Consider the following 22,762-nt stretch of genomic DNA (forward strand, 5'->3'; position numbering starts at 1 on the left):
GGGGAGGGGCAGAGAGAGAGGGAGACACAGAATCTGAAGCAAGCTCTAGGCTCCGAGCTGTCAGCACAGAGCCCGGTGTGGGGCTTGAACACACAAACCATGAGATCATGACCTGAGCCGAAATCTGACACTTAACTGACTGAGCCACCCAGGCACCACCAGAGGCATTTCTTAAAGGAATTCTAGTGGATCCCGTGACTCCCTTGATTAAAACCTAGCCCTGGCTTCCCTCCGTTCTTGGCATAAAATCTAAGGCATCATCTAATGAACATCATAGCCCTCAAGTCCTGATCCCTCACGTCCCTCCATTCCAAGGGTTGCTCCCCTTCCCTTCCTCCCACAGCAAAACCATAGGCAAGTCTGAGGACTTGCCTTCCTCCCACTCGAGCAGCTCCTGGAACTCTTTTGTCTTCTCTGACCCAGGGACATGGCACACTCTGTTGCTTCTGCTAACAAGCTTTCCCTTCCCCCACTCCTACTCAGTTTCCTGCATTGTACTTATCACAGTTTGTAATTACTTACTGATGTGAAAATTAGTAATGGGAAACCTCACTACAATGGAGTCAGGAGGTTTCTGCAGGGGGAGCGCTCTTGCCCTACCACCTGTGGCCAATTGGAGACAGGAGGAGATGGACTTGACCTTACCTAGACCTGATCTTGCACATGGATACTACTCTACTCCTCCAGCTGGAGGAAGAGAAGCTGTCCTCATCACCCAGGGCACCAGCGCTACCAGTAAAAAGCCATACTTCAAACTCCCAGTTTACTCCAGTGTACTTTTAGTTTATAACAGCTTTCCCAACTTGCCCCTTTTCTCCTTAGACAAAAGCATGCCTCTCCTATAGTCCTCAGACTTGCCTATGGTTTTGCTGTGGCTCGTGTGTCCTGGATGGCAATTCTCTCCCCAATAAACCCATCTTTTGCTGGTAGAATAACTGGAAGTGTCTATTTTTTTAAGTTTATTTATTTATTTTTGAGAGAGAGAGAGCATGAGCAATTCGGGGAGAGGCAGAGACAGCGAGGGAGAAAGAGAGTCCTGAGGGGTTCTACACTGTCAGCCCAGAGCCTGATGTGGGGCTCGAACTCATGAACTGTGAGACCATGACCTGAGCTGAAGTTGGAAATTTAACCAACTGAGCCACCCAGGCACCCCAGGCAGTGTCTATTTTTTTTATGTTTATGTATTTTTGAGAGAGAGAGAGAGAGAGAGAGAGCGCGTACAAATTGGGGAGAAGCAGAGAGAGTGGGAGACATAGAATCCAAAGCAGGCTCCAGGCTTTGAGCTGTCAGCACAGAGCCTGATGCAGGGCTCGAACCCACAAATTGTGAGATCATGACCTGAGCCGAAGTTGGACATTCAACTGACTGAGCCACCCAGGTGCTCTGGCAGTGTCTATTTATCAGGTTAATATTGTCTACTTTATTTTCCGTTTCCCTAGAGTGGAATTCTCCACAGGGGAGGTGTGTCCAGGCACATGTGAGGGTCAGTAGCCATTTGTTGAGTGAATGAGTAATAGAAGGAGACCTGGGCACCCGAGCCAGCACTTTCCCCACTGCACCTCACGGCCTCTGGGGAAGCGCTGTGTGGGCGCTGCTGGTTTGGGGCAGAGAGCAGATTGGACCTTGGACCGCATCTCTCGGCTTGTCCCCACTCCCAACCCCTCCCTTCCTAGTGCTCCCAGCCCGCCCGCCCCCAGCCCCCCACTAAATTCTGCCCAGATTCTCTCCCTGCAAACCCTGCATCCAGTCAGAGCCTAAGGACTGACCATGACTCTTTAATGACCTTCCCACTCTCTTCTCTACTCCTTGCCCTCCCTTCCCTCCTCTACTCCTGGGCAGGGGAGGGAAGCAGGCTAGAGTCCCCAACCCTGGTCACCCCATCCACCTTGCTGTAACCTCACAGGCCCTCCTCTTTCCTCCTCTCTGCAACACAAGGCAGGTCGGCCTGCCTGGAGCCTGGCAGGGTCCTTCTCCCCGGCATATCCCCCCCCACACACACACAGAGGCTCCTCTTGCCCCAGGAAAGTGTCTCCCATTGCCCAGCTCCACTCCCTGGAGGCTGAGGGCGAGGTCCCCCTCCTCCGGCACCCCTCCAGAGCGGGCTCCCAGCCACCCATCCTGGTTGCTCCTTCCTGGAGGCCACCTCCACACCTGTCATTGTAACGCACTCACACCCTGGTGACACTGCTTTTTCAATTAAACCCTCAACGTTGAAAAGCTGGGATGACTTGCACAGCCCTGGCCCTGTGCCCACAGGCAGGTGTGGCGTCACCCCTGCCCCAGGGCCCTCCTGCTCACAGTCCCTCGAGGAGCCCTCATCTATCCTGTCAGAGACGCGCTGGCCTCCGTCCTTCGTTCCCTGTCTTCTTCTCCACTCTCCTTCCACTTCAGGCTGGTCCATCCCGGGGCCAGCACTTCTGTCACAATAAGGACAAGGGCTGGCACTCGGAAGGGCTAAGTAGCAGCCAGGCTCTGCTCTGAGATCTTTACGTGTATTATCTCATTTCGTTCCCGGGACAGCCACATGGGTTCGTGCAACCATTTCCCTCATGTCACAGATGTCCCATTTCACAGATGGGACAACTAAGGACAGAGAAGGTGGGGATTTGCTCAGAGTCACACAGTTCAGCAGTGGTTGAGTGGGGTTAGGATCAGGGAGTCTGGTTTCGGAGCTGTAACACCAGGCAGGGTACATGTTGTGCCGTCCATGCAGCCGCAGCAACCTTAGACAGGGAAGAGTCCGTGACTCCCTCCCCCACATTGACGTCCCTCTTTGTACTTCATGAACTTGCCTTTGCCTCATCTGTCCCCTCGCTGCTCCCACTTCTGGCTGGACTGGTCTCCAGGCCGGGGGGGGGGGGCCAGAGTACTGGACTTCTGATCATCCCTTGCTTCCTCGAGGCTCCCTCCCCTCTGATTAGCCTCCTCACTGCCACAGAAATCTGGTGCTAGTGCTCTTCTGACTCAATCCATAAATGGTCCATTCCTTCCTCCCCGCTGCTTCTCACTGCTTGCAGTTTTCTCTCTCTCCCTCTGCTACTTGCACCCAGCATGCCAGGAACATAACTGGATTTCTTCTGCCTTAAGCCCTTTGCACCTACTGTTCCCTCTTTCTGGATTGCCTTCCTTTCTTCATCTTGGTGACCTACCGTAGCAAGGCTCAGCCCAACTCAGCACTTGCTTCTCTGGGGAGCCTTTGCTGACCACCCACTGCCTCTACCTGGCAGAGCAAACCCCCTCCAGATGCCTGCTTGGGAGGCATGAGCCTTGTGTGAGTCCAGGCCCCCCAAAGCAGCCACATGCAAGAGACCCCCAGGCAAGGCTACACGGAGACAGGAAGGAGTGTCTGAGGAGCCCCAACTCTTCTTGCCCCCAGATGTTTGAGTCTTTCCAGCCCAGGAACCAGTCACGTGAAGGAGTAGCTTCAATAATTGTAGATGCCAACCTTCACGCTACCCAAGCTGATGCCAAGTGAGGCAGGGACATGTTGGCCCCTGATCACACTGCAGATTTATGAGCAAAATGAGTGTTGTTTTAAACCACTAAGTTTTGAGTATAGCATTAGATAACCAGAACAGCCACTACTGACACTTCGAGGTCTTTTAATCTTTATCTCAATTCCTATCTTTATCTCTGTTTGTATCTAAATCTTATTATATTTCTTCCACTTAACAACACATAGTAGTGATTTTTCATGTCTAGAAATAAATATCTACATTGTTTTGAAAAGCTTCAAAGTATTTCATTACATGGCTTTGCCATACTTTTTATAACTGTACCCTACTATAGATGTTTAGTTTATTTCATTTTATTGCTGCTGTAAACAATGTTGTATGAATAGTCTTGAACAGTATTTAGGGTAACTGCTAGGTAATTTCCTCAGGATAATTCCCAGGAAATGCTGGGTTGAAAGGTAAAGACTTTGGTTCAGAGAGAAGTCCACTCATCTTCCTATGGCTTATCTGACAAGTCTTGTGTCTATACCTCCTTCGCCTTCACCACTGTTGCTGAAGAGGAATACCCTCTACTGTTCAAAGGTCAGGTTCTTCCTCTGGATCTCATTTTACTAATACTTGGAATAGCAGAAGACTTGGATTATTTGGGTTTCCTCCTCTCGATTTCCCCCTCACCGCTGGACCATTCCCATCACATGTAACCATGTTCCAGTACCTTTCTGCTCTCTTTATCCTTGATCCTATATTACCCTCTACCACTGCTCCACATTCACCATTTGATTTTTAGAAAGTTGTTTTCACACTGTGTGTTATATGGAAACCAACTTGACAATAAGCTATAAAAGAAAAAAAGAAAGAAAGTTGTTTTTATGCCAGGACTCAAGGGAGAAGAAGCTAAACCCACGAAAATAATGGAAAGATTTAAAAATCATACTTCTATCAGTAACTACTAAAATAAGATGACAAGTAACTAGAAAGGATATAGAGGGGCACCTGGCTGGTTCAGTCAGTAGAGCATGTGACTCTTGATCTTGGGGTCATGAGTTTGAGCCCCATGTTGGGTATAGAGATTACTTAAAATTAAAACATAAAAAAGAAAGGAAATAGATATTTAAGCAAGCGTAAAATACATATTCTTTTGAAATGCACATGAAACATTAATAAAAATGGAATATGTTAATCCATTAAGCAGCTCCCCCCACTCTCTCATAATTTCAAAGGACTGAAATAAAATAGAGCATGGTCTTTGACCACAGGTGAATTAAGTTAAACATTAGTTTCAGAACATAACTAGAAAATCCCCAGTGTTTCGAGGTTAAACAGAATACTTTTTAGTAACCCGTAGATTAGTTCAGGCATCTTGATGAAAATAATAAGATATTTTAAACAAAATGACAATAGAAATACAACATAGCAAAACTTGTGGGATGAAACTAAAGCCATACTTTAAAAGAAATTTATAGCCATAAAAATATATATCAAAAAGAATAAAGGTTGAATATCAATTATATTAAAGCATTCATTTAATGTCCAACTCAAGAGGATAAACAGAACAATGAATTAGGAATTAGTAAGCAAAAAATATAATAGATAAATTAGTCAAGACAAAAAGAGAGATGACGTATATTACCAACATTAGAGATGAAAAAGGACCATAATTACAGATTCCATTGATGCTGAGAAGTTAATAAGAAAATATTAAAAAAAACAATTTTAGGCCAATAAATTAAAAACTTTAGACGAAATGGATACATTTCTAGAAGTATGTATCTTGCAAAAACTGACACAAGAAGAAATCGATTGTTAGAATAGTGTTAGTCCAGTAATTGAATCTGTAATTCAAAGCCATTCAACAAACAAACATGATATTACTGATGAGTTATCTCAAACATTTAGCAAAGAGACAAACACCACTGAATACCACTGTACCAAACTATTAAAAAAAAGAGTAGAGGGTAGAGATTTCCAGCTTGTTTTATGAGAACAGCTTAATTTTGATACCAAAATCAACAAGAATTCTGCAAGAAAGGAAAATTATAGGCCAATCTCATAAACATGGATAAAACATCCTAAAGAAAATATTAGCAAATTGAGCTCAGTGCTGTATAAAGATAACACAGGATAATCAAATTAGGCTCAATCCAAGAATACATGGTTGGTGTAACACTAAAAATCAACAATGTAATCCACCACAGTATCTCAATAAAGGGGGAAAATCACATTATCATCTCAATCAAAAGGACCTGTTCTAGGCTTTCAGAGAAGCTAGTGCTAAGGCAGCCAGGGCAACGGCCAGCCCTTTCTGGCGGCATCTGCTGAAGTGGGAACAGCAACCTTCACTTCAGTAGTGATCTGGTTTTCTTCCTTTTTATTTTATTTTGTTTAAAATTTTTTATGTCTTTATTATTTTATTTTGAGAGACAGAGAGAGAGCAGGGGAGGGGCAGAGAGAGAGGGAGACACAGAATCTGAAGCAGGCTCCAGGCTCTGAGCTGTCAGCACGGAGCCCAACATAGGGCTGGAACCCATGGACTGTGAGATCATGACCTGAACCGAAGCTGGACGCTTAACCAACAGGTGCCCCAATCAGGTTTTCTTTCTAATTGGATCTGATCAGCAGCCTGATTTGGGGCTTGATTCCTGCCAACTTTCATCCCTGCCCAATTTTGGATCCTGGTCCCCCAACCTGCCCAGTGATTCTATATGTAATTCAGTGGTCTTTCGGTTCGGCTACACGTAATTAAGAACTCAGCTAACAAAGGAAGGCAGTAGCTGGGTCAGTCTGCACTTTTCCTGGTCTGGCTTTTCTGCTGCCACCAGCTGCCTCTTATTGTATTATAAAAATAATGCAACAAAGAAGAAGGTAAAATCACAGTCTGAGTTAGAGTACTCCCAAGCCTGGTGACGGCGGGGCAGGAATGGGTGGAGGAGGGAAGATGGAAGACAGTGTGGGATTTGTTCCAGCAATGAAGGCTATGGGTACCGAGGGGGTGGGAATGGGATTCTTTGGAGAAAAGAGAGAACGGTGTTTCACGCCCCAGGTAGAACAACTAGCCAAGTCAGGCTGCAGAGAACACGTGATAATTGATAAGCTAAATCTTTATGCAGGAGAGTCCAATTCTCCTGGGTGGGTAGAGAGAGGAAGGATGTTCCACTTGTAGGAGTGGCCTGGACAAAGGGATGGAGGCTTTGAGAAGGTCGTGTTCACGGGAATGGGGGTGTTGTGGATGATCGGAGGGCCGGCATGCAAGACAGGTGGGACACGACCCTGGCAAGAGGGCGAGGCCAGCTGATCAAAGTACAGTGTTTACAGTTTAGGAGCTTACATTTTTCCTGTGTCCCAGAAGGAAAAGCTTGTGGAGTATAAACCCAATGTCAGCAATCAGTTTCTCAAGGGAGTGTTGGAGTTCGAAAGGACATCTGACTGGGAATAAAGAAAGCTCTTGCGATTGTTAGATAAAAACAAGCGCCTTGAAAAAGAAAAGAATTAAAAAATAAAACAAGCACCTTGATTTGAAGTTCTGTTTAGTTCCAACACTCCCTCCCACCCCACGACTCCTCACAGTTGTTTCTACTTCATTACTCCATGGTAGGGTAGAGGCCACAGGGAAAGTACCTCAGCTGCTCTTTCTTCACAGAGCAGCCCCTTCTTGCTCCCCATCAATACTCAAAGGTTAACAGCACCTTTTCCTTGGAGGTTTGGGGTGCAGGAGGGAGCCTGCTCTGGACTAGGCCCCGGGAGGGGCAGTGCCACTTGACTTGGCACCCCAAGAAGGTGACCTTCCCTGGGCCTTGTGTGAGTGACTCCTGACTTTCTCTGGCCCCCTTCCTGTCTCCGCAGCCCCCCCCCCCCCGTCGTCTTTCCCCTACTCTCCCACCTCCCACCCGCACCCCTAATCTGGAACAGGGGGATTGTGATTCCCATGACATCTTCACCGCAGTTTCCAAACGATGGGGAAATCTGAGGCGTTGGGGAAATCTGAGGCGTTACAGACGTAACTCCCCTTTGCGCTGATATTTACCTCCACATGCGAACGAGGCAGATGCCAGTCCAAGCACGTTCACAAGCAACTTCACCCTCCCCTCAACGACCTCAGCAGGCGCTCCCGGCCTGCCCCACACCGGGGTGCTAAGCCGCCTGCTCGTCCTACCTGGAGACCTAACACCATCCTTAATTAAGTTCTTTCCTGATGGCTGCCAGGTGCGCCCTTCAGCGGAACAGTGCTAATTCCAGCCTCCAGGGGCAGAGATCCAGCCCCCTTTCTGGGCACATCTGCTGCTGCGCTAGCCCCTACCTGGAACCCCCCCTCCAGCGCCCCATGGCCCCCCTTCTCATGGTCGGGGGAGTTGCTGGTTACGCTGCCGGGAAGTTCACGTCGGTGGCCCACCCGGGCGAGCCCCGCAGGTATATAAGGACCGAGGAGAGCGACCCGGACCAGGCGGCGGCGAACGAGGAGAAAGGTCGGAAGAGAAGTGACCGAGCGAGGCGGAGGAGCATCCCCGCCCGGCGCAGCGGGAGTCGCCCAGAGCGCAGCCTCTCCGCTACAGGTAAGGGCGCAGCGGCTCAGAGCCCCGCTCCCTCCCCGGAGCCCCCGGCCCCGGGGCCTCGGGACGCTCTCTCCCGGCTCTGGTCGCTGACTTGAGGCGCCTTAGGTTCGTTGCGGTCCTGAGTTTCTTGAAAACTTTCTGTACTAAGTGCAGCGTGGGAAGCCGCCCACAGAGAGGGCCAGCCTTCTGCTGCTGGGCGAGCGGCTGCGACGCGGAAAGCAGCGCCTCCCAGGAGCCTGCGGCCGCGCCTTCTCCGGGGAGTCGGGCTGCTAGGACCCCTGAGTCTCCTACAACCTTCTGGGGGAGATCTCGGGAAAGCCCGGTCTTTTGGTTCCTCTTCCTCCCGGATTTTCTTGGGTAGATGTCACTTCTTAAAAGATACCATATACTCTAGCGCAAATTAACGCTGGATATGCGAGCAGGAGAGTAAAGGCTAAAAGTTACAATAAACTCCCTGCATTCCGGTCTTCTTTGGATTCAGATCCCTGATCCACGTTTCCCTGTCCACCTTGGCGCACCCAATGCGGCTAAGCTCCGATCAAGACACGGGTCTCCTCTAGAGACCCAGCTGTGGTTAAAAAGAGGTGGCCTGTGTGGGAACTGTCCGAGGTTCTGAACCATCCTGTGTGTGCCCTCCATAGGCCCGCACAGTGGATCTTCCATCCCGAAGACCCTAGATTGCAGGGTGGAAACAGCCCTTTGAGCTGACAGAGGCTCAGGCAAAGGAGGTTTCCCGTGAAAGAGGGAGAGTCTGCAGGGCATTTGGATCCCCCAAATTCTTCATGTATAAATGGGGAGGTAGTGGTTCTCACAGAATTGCTGAAAGAAACCAAGGAAAGTACAAGTATGTATTTATTTTGTCCATTGTGAAGATATGCCCAGATTACACCTTATTTAATGGTTTAATATTCCGATGACGCTTTTGTTTTGGGACTTGATGCACCTGTATCATGGTGAAAGGAGAAAACTCTGCATCTCTGCTTTTCTAATCTTTACAGAAGGGCATGATCAGTGTGCAGTTTTAGACTGACAAACACCATGTTTAGCTCAAAGAGCATTCGTCTACATATATGAAATTCTAATAAGTATATTTCTATTCTAAAGTAAATGCCAAGATTAGTAAATTACAAATTTTAATTTTTTTTCCAAGGCTTTCAATTATTGTATTATATATAACACCCTCCCTACCTACAGAAAGCACAATATTTGATGTCTCCCCATTGCTTGTAAAAAAAATAACATAAGGTAATATTTGTTCATTGTAGAAAATAGAAAATACACATAAGTAAAAAAGAAAAATTGCTTTCAGGAAACTAACTTTTTAGCAATAGAATGGAACTCTGACAGGGTGGGCAGTGAGAATATGCCCATGTTGTAAAACACAGACAGCCAGTGGGGGAGAGAGAGAGAGAGAGAGAGAGAGAGAGCGAAAGAGAGAGAGAGAGAGATGCTCTCTGGGGCTTTTTAGGTAGACCTGAAATCATGATTTAGGTTTTTAGAAAATGGAAATCATCCTGAATGACCAAACTTGAGGAGAATTAAAGTACGGTTGAGGGGACTGCAAGATCTGTATGATTTTACTTCTTTTTTCACGAAGATGCTATTTTACACTTGCCCATAGTGATACATAATTACCATTTTTCTTTAAAATTTTTTAATGTTTATTTACTTTTGAGAGAGGGGGGCAGAGAGAGAGAAAGGGAGACACAGAATCTGAAACAAGATCCAGGCTCTGAGCACAGATCCTAATGTAAGGCTTGCACCCATGAACTGTGACATCATAACCTGAGCAGAAGTTAGATGCTCAACTGACTGAGCCACCCAGGTGCCCCTGTAATTACAATTTTTTTGCTTCTCTTATAAATCTTGGCATTTTTCTGATCCAAATGTGTTGTGTGGTTTCAGAGATTTAATCTAAATTGCCTTTCTACCAATTTTAGGCTCCATTCTTGAACTAGAGCATCAAAATGCTACAACAGGAGCAACCTGTCCCTGGTCAAGACTGGACACCAAGGCTGATCAATGCTCTCCCAGTCGCCCCTTCAGCTCCCTGGCTGCCAGCGCCATCTAATGGCTGCTCTGAAAACACTCCTGTGGTGCCTGGCAATCGTTCAAGGAGGGAGCCCTGAGCTGGCTCAGCTTTGGGGGGGAGGAATGGGGGTGGGGCAAAGAAAAGGAAATGGTTTTCTAAAGTAGACAATGAGAGCCAGAGAGAACTTTCATTTCCAAAGCCTCCTCTATAAAAACAAAATAAAACAAAACTTGGCTACCCCTTCACAAATGAGAGGTTTCTTTTTAGGCAAACATTTTAAAATGCAAATGCCCATTAGGAGAGATAAGAAAATTAGTCATCCGTACCTTAATGTGAATTACTTTTCTCATTTAAGGAGGTTTCTTTCTACAGCTGGTTGAAGAGATCTTCTGAAATCCAAAATGATTGTGGGTTGGTGGTGAGCTAGTGACAAAACTTGGGGTCAACTCTGGAGGCTGACTTGGGGGTCGGGGGACACATAATGGGAGAGCTGGAGGGCTGGGGGAAATGTTGGGCACAGCAGGCAAAAGGCAGCCTCACTGCTCGCCTCTTTACTGTATCCGCCCCCCCCCCCCCCACCTCTTGACTTCAGCATCTGCCCAGGTGCTTTCTGACTTTCCTGAAAGTGTCTTTGGTGGGTGCTCACAATAGGGGGCGGGTAGGTCCCTTCTGCTTTGTGTGTCTACCTTCTTCCCTTCTACACTGACAGTGTTTTTAAGTCCAGCTATTTCAGACTACATTTGAGAGGCTGTGAGAACAAGAGGAGTTCTGATATGTAGTATGCTCAGAGAATGAGGCGGTTTTAAAAGAATGGAGGTCTGCTTTAAAAAATCTCCTCAAAGCTGCAGGAAGCTGAGAAATAGTGATCATCTGAGTGATTTGTGCACAAAACATTTAATTAGGTTAGCTGAAGTTTTGGCCAAATTGGCCAGAGGTTTCATTTGCCTTTATGCAAACCCACTATTAGTAGGAAACCATGTCTGAAGAATAATAGGATCCTGGTGGAGGAGGAGGGGAATAGACCATCTTGAGCAGGAATTTCAGAATCCTTTGTCTTTCCCAAGTTACTCCTTGAATCCAGCGTGTTAGAACTGGGGTTTCATGAAGATGGTGAAGTAGGAAAGTTCAGGGAAACAGGAGAACTTAGCCTTTTCTTGTCATAAACACCCAAATGATTATCTCTCTCTGGGCCTCAGTTTCCTCATCTCTCAAATAAGGGGCTGGACCGAATGATCTCTAAAATGGCTTCCAGCCCTAACCTCCTTTGGGATCCGATTTTAATAGGAGACAAAGGGGGAAACGGCACAGAGACCACCCAGGTCCTGCTCCCTCCTCTCCACCACAACTCATACCAAACTTCTCCTTGAACTGCTCCTGTCCTCAAAAAGCCTTGGACTCCACAAGTAAATGTGTTGTTAATATTGGCTCACAGTCCTTCCTGGTCAGTGGCCAACATTGTTCTGTTCCTTGCAGGGGTCCCACCAATCTTATTTGCCTCTGCAGAGCCTCAGCCTGCCTGGAAGATGCCGAGATCTTGCTGCAGCCGCCCAGGGGCCCTGCTGCTGGCCTTGCTGCTTCAGGCCTCCATGGAAGTGAGTGGCTGGTGCCTGGAGAGCAGCCAGTGTCAGGACCTCACCACGGAAAGTAACCTGCTGGTATGTGGGCTGTGGCCGCCATCTTGGTTTGGGCATCAGATGGTCGCGGGGCTGGGACTGGGAAAGTACAAAGGAAAGGGGAGTGGGGGGTGGGGAATTCATTCCCAGGGACATGGGTAACGCAGTGCAGGGCGGGGAGTGAAGTCAGAATTGAGCCAAGGAGGGGAGGAAGCAGATTTAGGAAGATGGGTCTGGTCCACAATATCTTACTACCCTGTCTTCTTATAGGAAGACCTCACTCCATTTAAGCTATGTAGATATATCACCATTAAAATAAGAAGAGTGATGGTAACAGTAAAAATAATTGTTCCCTCTATTGATTCTATATTTTCAATCTTTTAGCCTTTTTATTCCTGTTTAAATAATCTCTTGTCACTTGCCATTTTCATTCCATTTTTATTCCCTTTCTATCTACTACAAAGGCAGCCAGGTAGTACTGGAAATCATCTCTAGAGGGAGAAGGAAAAACTCAGGTGCTATTTTCCTCTAATTGGTGCCAAATGTCTCATGATTCTTCTGGAGGACTGATCTTCCAAGACCTTTCCAGAAACATGTAAAGGCCCTTTGTGCCAGGCTGGAACTATGCGTGTGTGTGTGTACGTGTGTGTGTGTGCGTGTGTACTGGGAGGCACAAATGAGAAATTATACCAAGTCAAAGACTAGAAGACATGCTGCCAGTGTGAGTGACTGAGTTCCACCCTGCTGCCAGCAGCTGCCTGGTGAGAGTAGATTGTACATCACTACATTCAGGGTGTTTTGTTACTGCAGAAGCTAGGTGAAGAGAGAACTAAAAAATGCAGGGCCAGTTACATGTACAATATAAAATAGAAAAAGCGAACCCAGGGAATTATGTGAATTCTAGCTCAGAGAGAGACCCAAGAGACTCTTGATGGGAGACACCCACTGCACAGCCTCTCCTGTTGAGAATCCACCAGGGAAGGAGCACCGACCGTGGTTAGAGCCCATGGGTTCTAGCCTCAGCTCTGCCACCAAAGAAGAGTAGTGGAAGTTTGCCAAGCTCCCTTCATGTCCCTGAGCCTCTTGCTTTCTTGTATGTCCAGGGGGTGAGGAGAATGAGATCGTTTCTACTTTCCACTGTTAATATTCTGCAGTGTCATAATTCTAAATCTCTGGAGTATGAAATTCCCAACTCAACAGAGTGGGTAGGATCATTATTTCCTCCTTTGTAGACCCAAGTAACTGAAAGCTCAGGGCTGGAGCCTGTAGGTCATTTTCCCAAGCAAATGTGTACTGTCCTCTAGTTGTCTGCTTACAGAAAGCAGAGACAGAGGCTCCATGACCCAAGCAATGGGAATAATCCTGGCTGTTTACCCCTCCCTTCAGTCAGAATGAGATGACAGGGAAGTGACCCACTCCCTCCCAAAGCTCACTGATTGGAAAAAGTACAGGATCAGCTCAAAAGACTTGAAAAAAAAAAAAACCCCACAAAAAAGTACTAGATGGCATGGGAAAATATTTGAGGCATGTACAGGGAGATGGCTGGGGTAGGGCATGAGTTAAATTTGCAGATCCCGGGGGTAAGGCTGAGGCGTTATTGAAAATACAGGCTCCGGAGGCCAGATTTCTTCCCACCTGAGTATTCCCCCGACTTTCAGCCCCCCCTTTCAGTTCCTAGACGCGAACTGAACCATATTTATGTATCCAATTTATTCAATACTCATTAAATGCCAACAACTACCACCCATTTACCATATACTGATCAATTCCTATATATCATGCATAGAACGGTAAGGAGCTGACCCTAGTCACAAAAGCGCTGGGGTAAGTAAACCACCGAGTGGGATGGGGCACGGGTTGTGGCTGTGAGGCACAAGAACCAAGGGGCCCAGGGGACAAAAGAGGCGATGCCTCAGCCGAGTCCGATGTCCGCGGTGGCCCAGGCCAGGCCCCGGGCAAGGAGGCCACACGTGCCCCGGGCCCCGGGCGCCGCGGGGGGCGGGGCTGCAGGCGGGGCGGCCCTAACCCCGCGCTCCGGCCCTCCCCGCAGGCCTGCATCCGGACGTGCAAGCCCGCCCTCTCGGCCGAGACGCCCGTGCTCCCCGGCAACGGCGACGAGCAGCCGCTGACCGAGAACCCCCGGAAGTACGTCATGGGCCACTTCCGCTGGGACCGGTTCGGTCGCCGCAATGGCAGCGCGGGCCAGAAGCGCGAGGAGGAAGAGGCGGCGGCGGGCGAAGGCGGCCCCGGACCCCGCGGCGACGGCGGGGAGCTGGGCCCGCGCGAGGGCAAGCGCTCCTACTCCATGGAGCACTTCCGCTGGGGCAAGCCCGTGGGCAAGAAGCGACGCCCCGTGAAGGTGTACCCCAACGGCGCCGAGGACCAGTCTGCCGAGACCTTCCCCCTCGAGTTCAAGAGGGAGCTGGCCGGGGAGCGGCCGGAGCCGGGGCTCGGCCCCGAGGGCCCTGCCGACGGCGCCGCGGCCCTGGTCGATCTGGAGTACGGCCTGGCGGCAGAGGCCGAGGTGGCCGAGAAGAAGGACGAAGGGCCCTATAAGATGGAGCACTTCCGCTGGGGCAGCCCGCCCAAGGACAAGCGCTACGGCGGCTTCATGACCTCGGAGAAGAGCCAGACGCCTCTGGTGACGCTGTTCAAAAACGCCATCATCAAGAACGCCCACAAGAAGGGCCAGTGACCCCAAGGCCCCCTTCCCCTCCCCTCTGCTGCCTCCCAGCCTGGGTGTGCTACTCACTCAGGCAGTGGTAGCCCCAGGTAGTCAGCCTCTTAAAGCTGTCGGTAGTTAGGAAATAAAACCTTTCAAGTTTCACATCTGACTCCGACTTTGAATGTCCATTGGGTGAATGAAATAAAAATATATAATCCATCAAAAAAAAAGCATATATTGGAGAGACAGTGGTTGCCATGTGGCCACGTGGTAGTACATTTTATAGGCCATAGTGGGAATGAAAAGAAAATGCCCACCCCACCCCCATAGGTCTGAAAGGGAAGCGTTAAGGGTCTCCCCAGCTCCCTTCTGTTAAAGAACAAAAACTCAACTGAGTAAATCGGAAGATCTAATTGCTTTTATTAAGTGATTCATGAGTCGAGTAGCATCTCGTCTAGTTAGTAGAGCGAAGCTTAGGAGAGTTATATAAGATGGACGGTTTTAAATTTTTTCTTTATTATTAATTTTGAGAGTGTGAGTCAGGGAGGGGCAGAGAGAGATGGAGAGAGAGAGAGGATCCGAATCAGGTCCCACTGCTCTTTGATGGAGCCTGCCTAGGGACTAGATCTCACTAACAGGGAGATTATGATCTGAGCGGAAATCAAGAGTTGGACAGCTTGACTGACTGAGCCACCCAGGTGCCCCAAGATGGAAGGTTTTTATAGGAAGGAGGGTTGGGCAAGAAAGTTACTAACAAAAGAGAGGATTGTGCCAGGCAAGGTCTTTCCCTTGGAAAAGCAGGAGGTCTTAGCTGATCACCTAATCTTTGGCGTGGGAGGGTGTCCGTGCACACGCTTGCACACGCCTGCGTTTGACTTGTGCAAAGGGCCTATGTGATAGATTACCTGATTGGTGCTTATCAGGAAAGTCCTGATTAAGGAATTAGACTTACATTTCTAGGAGAGGTTGAAACTGCAATTAGGTAAGGTATTAAACCCTGGTGATTTGGCCTAAGTGGTGCCATTTTGGGCCTGTGATTTTCTTTCTTTCTAACACCCCGGAGAGCAAGCCCAACATTGGTTGAAGCTCACTGCATCTGGGGGGCCCCTGTGGGCTGTGGGTGGGAAGGTATGGTAATACCTCCCTGGATCTAGCTATCTGTGTGACCTCAGGCAAGTCTCTAAACTTCTCCCAAGATTTAGTTCTCTCATCCAGCCACGCTTCCCTGCCTAGTGTGGAGGCCATTGTAGGTTTAATGAGAATATGGATGTGATCTTTTTATCACTGAGACGCTACATATGACAGCCGAGGGTGGTAACAGTTCAGATTTGACTGTACTTCCATGCTAGTCACAAATATTCTCAAACACTCGTCTCACCTACAGAGGCACACACACCCATGGAGACACGTCTGCATAAATACAACACAATAGACACAAATGCTTCTTCCAGTCCCTCAGGCTCAAGCCTTCATGTCTCTGACTCTAGCGACTCCCAACCCCCCCCCAACTCCCCTCCCCCAAAATGCTAGCTGCAGCCTTTCTCATTAATTCTCAGTGCTCAGCCTTGATCATCCAACAGCTTCCTAACCAACTGGCATCCTTGTCTCAGTCCCTCTCCTCCCCAACCCATCATATACAAGCTCTTCCTATTAATGTCTATAAAATCTTGCTTTCCTCACATTCCCTGGTTCAAGAGCCAATTCCATCAATGTCAAATTCCGGGCCATGGTATGCAGGACCCCTGTCTATGAGCCTCACTCTCTTTGCCAAACCCTATTTCCCATGTTTCCACCTACTGATATTCTCTTTCCCTTTCCTCATTCACCCTCTGCCTCAGCTCTCCACCTTCCCCCACCATTTTGAAACTCTTTTTAAAACATGAGCCCGGGCTTGAGTCCAATTCTGCTGGGAAAGTAGTAATCTCTTCCAGCTGAGCCTCCTCATTCTCAGCACTGGAGGGCATGCAGACCAACTCGAATGGCAAATTTCTAGCTACATGTATGTCTTGTGTTCTCCTTAGGGAAACTCTAAGCTCCAAAGGGCAGAGGCCAGGGCTTATGTTTCTTTTACATGTCCCCATGGTGTCTGTACCATGCTGAGGCCATGGATTTACAGCCACCCACGTTTACAGTTCACAAGAAACTCACAAATGCTTATATACACACAGAGATGCACACATACATGTCAATTGCATTAGACATACCAGTGGATGGCATAGACCAAATCCAGATGGGAAACATTCGTGTATAGCACTTGCACATAGACCCCATATTTTGATGCTCTAAAAGTTCATAATTAAGGAAAACCAAATGCACCCCAGGAAATTCTGTGTAAAGGCGATCAGAAAGCCAGATTCTTAAGATAATGTCTCCCCCACTGTGGGTACTATCATGGGGCTTGAGTCTAGTCACCGTGATGAAGAGTCAGTCCAGGTTTTCCCATCTGCAGATGCTCCCATGCTGGGAATTCTGAGCTTCATGTTTACATCCTGGTAGCATCCTCTCCCTACTCTCCTTCCTTTTTAGGTGAGTAAAGTATGGTAGGTGGAGGTGGCTAAATGTCAATAGTTAATGTTGGTATTTTCAGATTCTGTTTGCATCCCCCAAAAACCATTTACTTTAAAGAAATCAAATAGACAACCATGTGGTGACAACATTAACATTTATTTGAAAAGGGCATCATGAAGACTCATTGAGAAACCATGACTAATAATCCTAAAGAACGATCTTGCTAAGAGTCCTTCTTCCTATGATCCCCCCAACCCCAATCCTCTTTCCCCTTCCTTAAAATAAAACTAATTTGATTCAATGAGTTTAAAATACAGGACACTGCCACAGGCACTAATTCTGCACTCCCATATAAATAATTCCGCTGTTATGTACATATATTGTCAACTGTGAGCTCCGTTACACACACGTGTGCGAGTGGGCACATAACACTCTCAGCCAGGTCATGAAGGTCTAAACAGACACAGACACGTTACAATATGTGTAATGCTGCAGCATTTGTGGATTTACCGCTCTGCACTCCACAGGCCAGAATCGACATTCATGAGCTCAGAAGGGGAAGGTGATGGCCTGAGACCCCAAAGTCCTCCGAAGGAGAAAAAACCTGACCAACCCCGCTGATGCTAAAGGAGAGCACAGAAAACTGCCTTCCGACTCCAACAAGCCACAGAGCCCTGCTCGCAGTCCCTGCCTTCTCCCCTCTTCCCCAGCTGGCCCGGCCCAGAGTGACCAGGCTTCCATAATCTTCAGACCTCAGGTCACTCTAACCAGAAGATTTCTAGGGGATGAAGAAGCAGCACATGGCCCTAAACCTCCTCAGACACCAGGAAGACGCCTTGTTTCAGCAGGATCTGCCTGCCAGGGTCTGTGGGTTAGGGGAAGCAGACATGACCTGTCCTCCCTGTCTACCTTTAAACTTCATACTCAGCCTTACACACAGGTCTAGTCCTTTCGCACAGACCCCCAGAAGCCATTTTATGGTCACAGAGAGGGATTGGGAGAAATGGCCTCACTTCCAAGTGACACTCTCTGTGCCCACGTCAGAAGGTCTAGGGACCACGCAATAAGCGACCGGAAACTATCATGACCCAGGGGCCCCCAGAGAAGCCCAGAGGTCTGGCCTTTGAGCTGTTTAACAGTACCCCAAGACTGCTGTGATTCTCAGGCCAACCGAAACATGTCCTAGGGGGCCCAGCACGCCCAGGGCAAAGGGCAGCGTATATACGACCCATGTGCTTCTCAAGCACTGTGGATGGTCCCAGCCCCACCTTTTCAGCACTCATCTGTCTATACTTGTATAGGCGGCTGGACAGAGGACAGCGTCCTTTTCTAATTCTTCTCACCTGCTTGGGCTCCTTCTTTGGTGAGGAGGCATCTAGGAGTCAAGAAACCACTTATCTCTACTTTTCAGAGAGAGGAAAATGGGAACAGGTGCAGGGCACTGGAGCCCCCACTGCAAGGAAAACAAGGAGCCTCCGGCATCTGTGACCGGCTTCTTACCCACTTACAGGACTCATCCACATTAATAGAACTTCCAAATCTCAAATACATTCATGCCTTAAGTTCTGCCAACAGAATGCTAACCAAACCTACCCCTTGGCCATGAAGCAAGAGCCCTCAGTGGCTCTGGGGAGCAGCTGGTTTGGATGGGCTTGCTGGCTCACAATCAAAACAGAGACAGGTGGCAAAAAGGGTCCTTCATGTGACAAAGGGCTGCCAGAAGCCAGAGGGCTTGGAAGGCAGTAAGTAGTGACTCTAAGCCAAGGGTCCGGGAGCCTCCCACACCCTGTATGCCTCTCTTCTTCGGCTTGCAGGAAGGGGCTGTGTGCGTGCGTGCACGTGTGTGTGTGTGCGTGCGTGCATGTGTGTGTGTGTGTGTGTGTGTGTGTGTGTGTGTGTGAAGGACGCTGCTGAGTTGACCGGTAATTGTTTGACTTAACAGTCACCTTACACTTTCTGACTCTGAGGCATATTTGGCTAGAGTCTGGGATCTATTTCATGTCAGCAGGCAATCCAATATTCTACTGAGTGTAAGTTTTTAAACCGAAACTGAGAAGAGAGCCCTCAAGAAATGGTGAGTTCTCCAAAAGAAGCACATCTTTGCTAGGCAGCCGTGATGTAAGAAAGAGCTGCTTCAGACAGATACAGGTTCGGGTGCAGAAGAAGGGGAGCCCCGTATCTTTCCTTCACTCTGTTCCCAGGGCGAGGCATCTGAGTGGCCAACCCATCTCTGGTTCTGGTGGTGGCTCAAGAAAGAGCCTCCAGGGCCACGACGCCCATGCCCCAGGACCAGGACCCCAGAGGGCAGTGCTCAGGGTGCAGCTGACACGGGGTAGACCCTCAAGTCGAGGAGACACGAGGAAGACACCAGGTTTCTCATCAAAGCCACGTAGGGGGCAAAGATGGAAAGATCTGGTAAGGGAAGACATGTTTGTGGCTCAAGATTGAGATTTTTCTCTCAAATTTCTTCCAAAGGTTATTTGCTTTCAAATTTTATTTTGAACTTTGTTTCTTAAGAACGAGAGAGTAAGATAAAGAGAAATCTAAGTTCATGCTTATAAATTTGGGTTGAGCATTAGCCAAGAGCCACAGAACTAAGCCAAGAGCTGCAGGGGTGGAGTGTGGGTGGGGAGCAGGAGCCAGGCTCCCTGGGCCTTGTAATCGTGCAGGCTGTCAGGAAGCCATAGTCCCACAGCACAGAGACACCGACCAAGGGCAGAAACTACAGGAACGAGAGTCTCATAGCCCCCCCCACCCCATCCAAACGTTTATTGCACATGTAATGGGAAAGTGCATATGTTAAGGTTTTCCCAGTTTGGGAAAATACACCGATTTGTCCTAAGAATCAGGTTTTCATCCCGTGTCCGTGCAGGGCTGCGTGCATGGGTGTGACCAGAGAGTGTCACAAGAAGCTTGCCCTCCCCTTAGCAGAAATATCCAGCTTCTGACCCTTCCCCACACTGCCTAAAATTGTACCCTAAAAACGGTTTCCTTCAGGTCAAGAAATCTACTCAACCTCCCTCTTTTTAAAAAACAGATTCTCCAGGGAGGGATCCTCTGACCATTCACACCTTACTGGGAGTCACATCAGCTCAGAAAAGTTAGGGGAGTTTGCCTGGGAGAGGAGAAAAGGGCTATTTTGGACCATGGGGTTCTGCTGCTGGAGGCGGCCCCGGGAGGGGGGCGGGAGGGGGAGGCGGGGAGCCCCTCCTCTGCACACAGATGGCACTCAGGGAAAATGGAAACCCAGAACCCAAAGGGGTCTCCGCTGCCTCTCCCCAAGTCTGAAGTTTGCCTGCTGACAGTGATGTCTTGACTTTGTCCAGAGAGTAGAGAGATTGTTCCAGTATCAGGTGCTGGATCCTTCTTTTCTTGCATGAAATATCCACAAGGTTGACTTCTGACACCCTCGAGATGCAAAGCGCTACCCCTTCTAGCCCCCTTCCCCACCCCTTCCCCAGACCAGACTGGGAGCTTCTCCCAAAGGAAGGGATGTGGGCAGGCCTGGGGGCCCTGTGGTTCCTCTGGCGCCATGCAGAGCCAGATCATCTCGTTCTGCCCTTCTTCGACCGAGAGGCTGTAGGAACATGCTAGGATCCTCAGGAAGAAAGGCATCAAAGAGAGAAGGCTCAACTCAGAGAAGCATCCAGAAGGGAGAGAATCACAGGCAGACTCAACGAGCTCCCTTTGAATGAAGGGGGTGAGAAGATGCCACAGAGGGACGTGGCCTTGCCCACTTCTGCCCTCTCCTCTCTGGAGGCAGGCCCGGCCTGGGGACAGCCAGCCCACTGTGCGGCCAGGTGCCCGCCCTCCATTTTCACCCTTTCCTGCCCCAGGTGGTGTTCCTACTGCAGTGCCCATTGTAAGGGCTCAATATGAACTAATCTAGAAAGATTCACAAGGACACAACTGGTGGGGTGAGCAGAAGAGTGGAAGGGACACCCAGAGGCTGAGGGGAGGAACTATTCTGAGGAGAGCAGCCATCTTCCAGCCTCATGTGCCACCACTTCCCAAGAGGAGCTGGGAGCTCTGCCCTGCTTCCTCCAGACAGCAGTCTGTGCTTTCCTCTGATGGGCCCTGTCTCTGTCCAGTTCCCTCCTGGGGGACTGGCAGCTCTGCCCCCAGACCCATCCCCATGAAAGCCCTTGCCGCACCACACCAAGCAGGATCTTCTTGAGACTCTAGCCTCCCTCTGAAGACCCCCACGGTTCGGGCTCCTGCTGACACAAAGGAGGAAACAAAGGGCAGGTGGGGGGCTTCTGGCCCCAGAGGGGCAGGGGCTGGTCTCCCTTAGGGAAGACAGGGAGGAAGTGGGAGGCCGAGAGGGGCTCCCTACACTCCATTTTGCTTAGCTGGGGAGGTGCTTGCCAGCCAAGGTGCTTTTTCTCTGAGCTCCCAGTTCGATTCCCATGTCCCAGTGGTGGGCTGTGAGGGAGAACCCCTCCCTCAGACCCCACCCCTCCGAGGAGCTCTGTCTTTTGGAATTCAGTATACGCACAGATCCGGAAACTTCATCTCGTAGACAGGAATGGAGTGGTTCTGAGGCTGGCCATAGGCTGCGGTGACAGTGCCTGATGGGCTCGGCGGGGGGCTGAGGCAGGGACACATGGAGAAGAACGGCATGAGAAGGGGGTTCTAGGTTCCAACCCATGCAGTCAAAAAGAGGAGCTGATTTGGGTTTTTCTTTGAATGGGGACCAGAGACTGTCACTCCATGGGTAGGTTTCGAGTTCTAGAATCTAGTTTGAAGTCTAGTTTTACTGCAGGCTTTTTACAGTGATATTATTGCTTTAGAAAGTACCAGCCCAAAGCCCTGGGACCCTTGACTCTTTTTGGGGCTCACTGAGCTGTCTCTTTCTCCCTTTCATCCCAATTTCCTTGTCCGGGAGAGCTGGTGGCTGACTCCAGCCCTGGAGACAGAGGCCTCCCTGGGGACAGGTGTGAGGGAGGACTCAGGAGAAGGGGGTCCCTACCCAGGGCTGCCACTTACCGGATGGTGATTTCAAAGATCTGATTGAGTTTGCTCTGCAGCAGTGATGCCTAGATGCAAACAGATGGAAGTGAGCTGGGGGTTCCCCCACCCGTATGCCGGCTCTCATTAGCCCAGCAGTCCAGAGTCCAGTCTTAGAAGGGAATTGGTGTGAGCTCATTGACAGCACTTAGCTGTGGACTCTGGCTGTGGGTTCAGATCGGGGAGGGCCACTCAACAAAAGCACAGAGGCCAGGACCCCCAGGAGGAGCACAGCAGGCAGTCCTTTAAGGGGCTTAGTTCCTCTGAACGGGAAGGTAAGGCCTGGTGGGCATAGAGTCAGGAGGCTCAGAGCTGGTTTCAGACTTGCCCTTAGCTCCCCAGGAGCAGCTGCGCACAACTGGTGGGTTAGGGAGGATGCTCTCTCCCGTCCCTTCCGGCTGCAACTAAGCCCCGTGCACAGACACAGTGAGGCTGAGCACAAGTTTGGGAATGGGCCTCACTCTGAGCTCATGAAATAAGCAGCACCTGCCTCTGGAGATGGGCTGTGAGGTTAGAATAACATAGGCCCAGAAAAGTCTATATGAATCTACATATACTATTATGTTATTAACATGTATTAGGATATACTAGAAATATACATTACATGTAATAAAAAAGAAAATAACACGTATTTCTACTGAGAGGGTAAATTACAATAAAATAAAAGTTGGTGCATTTTGGATGTTTACAATTATATTTCGTTGTCACTAACTAGCTGCTGTGACTGACAAATCCTGGCCTGTAATCAATTTCGAGAAATGTCTGTGCTCTTCCTTTAAGTACAGACATAGCCACAAGTCCTTCTTTTTACTTATCTGGCATCTTCTCTTTCAAATCTCTTTTCCGGGGCCAGGCTATTGCACTTCCCCTGCTGGGGTTCCCTGGTTGGAAGCGGAACCCTGTGTGGCAAATGTTGGCCATCTTTCCTTCCC

General features: G+C 49.1%; 2 protein-coding genes across 6 annotated transcripts in view; one reads left to right on the forward strand and one right to left on the reverse strand.

Moving 5' to 3' along the window:
- Positions 1–11,542: 11,542 nt before the first annotated feature.
- Positions 11,543–14,474, forward strand: POMC (proopiomelanocortin). Its single transcript, XM_029936336.1, has 2 exons — positions 11,543–11,689; positions 13,698–14,474. The coding sequence occupies exons 1-2, from the start codon at positions 11,558–11,560 to the stop codon at positions 14,340–14,342; spliced, it is 777 nt and encodes a 258-aa protein (XP_029792196.1). The 5' UTR covers positions 11,543–11,557; the 3' UTR covers positions 14,343–14,474.
- A 2,483-nt stretch (positions 14,475–16,957) lies between these two features.
- EFR3B (EFR3 homolog B) overlaps positions 16,958–22,762 on the reverse strand; it is an 86,600-nt gene continuing 80,795 nt past the window's right edge. For all 5 annotated transcript variants that reach the window (XM_029938188.1, XM_029938187.1, XM_029938185.1 and 2 more), the window contains 2 exons: positions 21,810–21,859; positions 16,958–21,411 (listed from right to left, as the gene is read on the reverse strand). In XM_029938188.1, coding sequence (XP_029794048.1) covers positions 21,306–21,411; positions 21,810–21,859 — 156 coding nt within the window. In that variant the 3' untranslated portion in view covers positions 16,958–21,305. The remainder of the gene's footprint in view (positions 21,412–21,809; positions 21,860–22,762) is intronic.

The sequence above is a fragment of the Suricata suricatta genome, chromosome 4 (genome assembly GCF_006229205.1).
Source record: "Suricata suricatta isolate VVHF042 chromosome 4, meerkat_22Aug2017_6uvM2_HiC, whole genome shotgun sequence".
NCBI lineage: Eukaryota > Metazoa > Chordata > Mammalia > Carnivora > Herpestidae > Suricata > Suricata suricatta.

Bases quoted from the DNA above. Each gene is read 5' to 3' on its own strand.
- POMC (XM_029936336.1), top strand. From the start codon at position 11,558: ATGCCGAGATCTTGCTGCAGCCGCCCAGGGGCCCTGCTGCTGGCCTTG. The intron at 11,690-13,697 runs GTATGTGGGCTG...CCCTCCCCGCAG, and splicing joins CCACGGAAAGTAACCTGCTG to GCCTGCATCCGGACGTGCAA.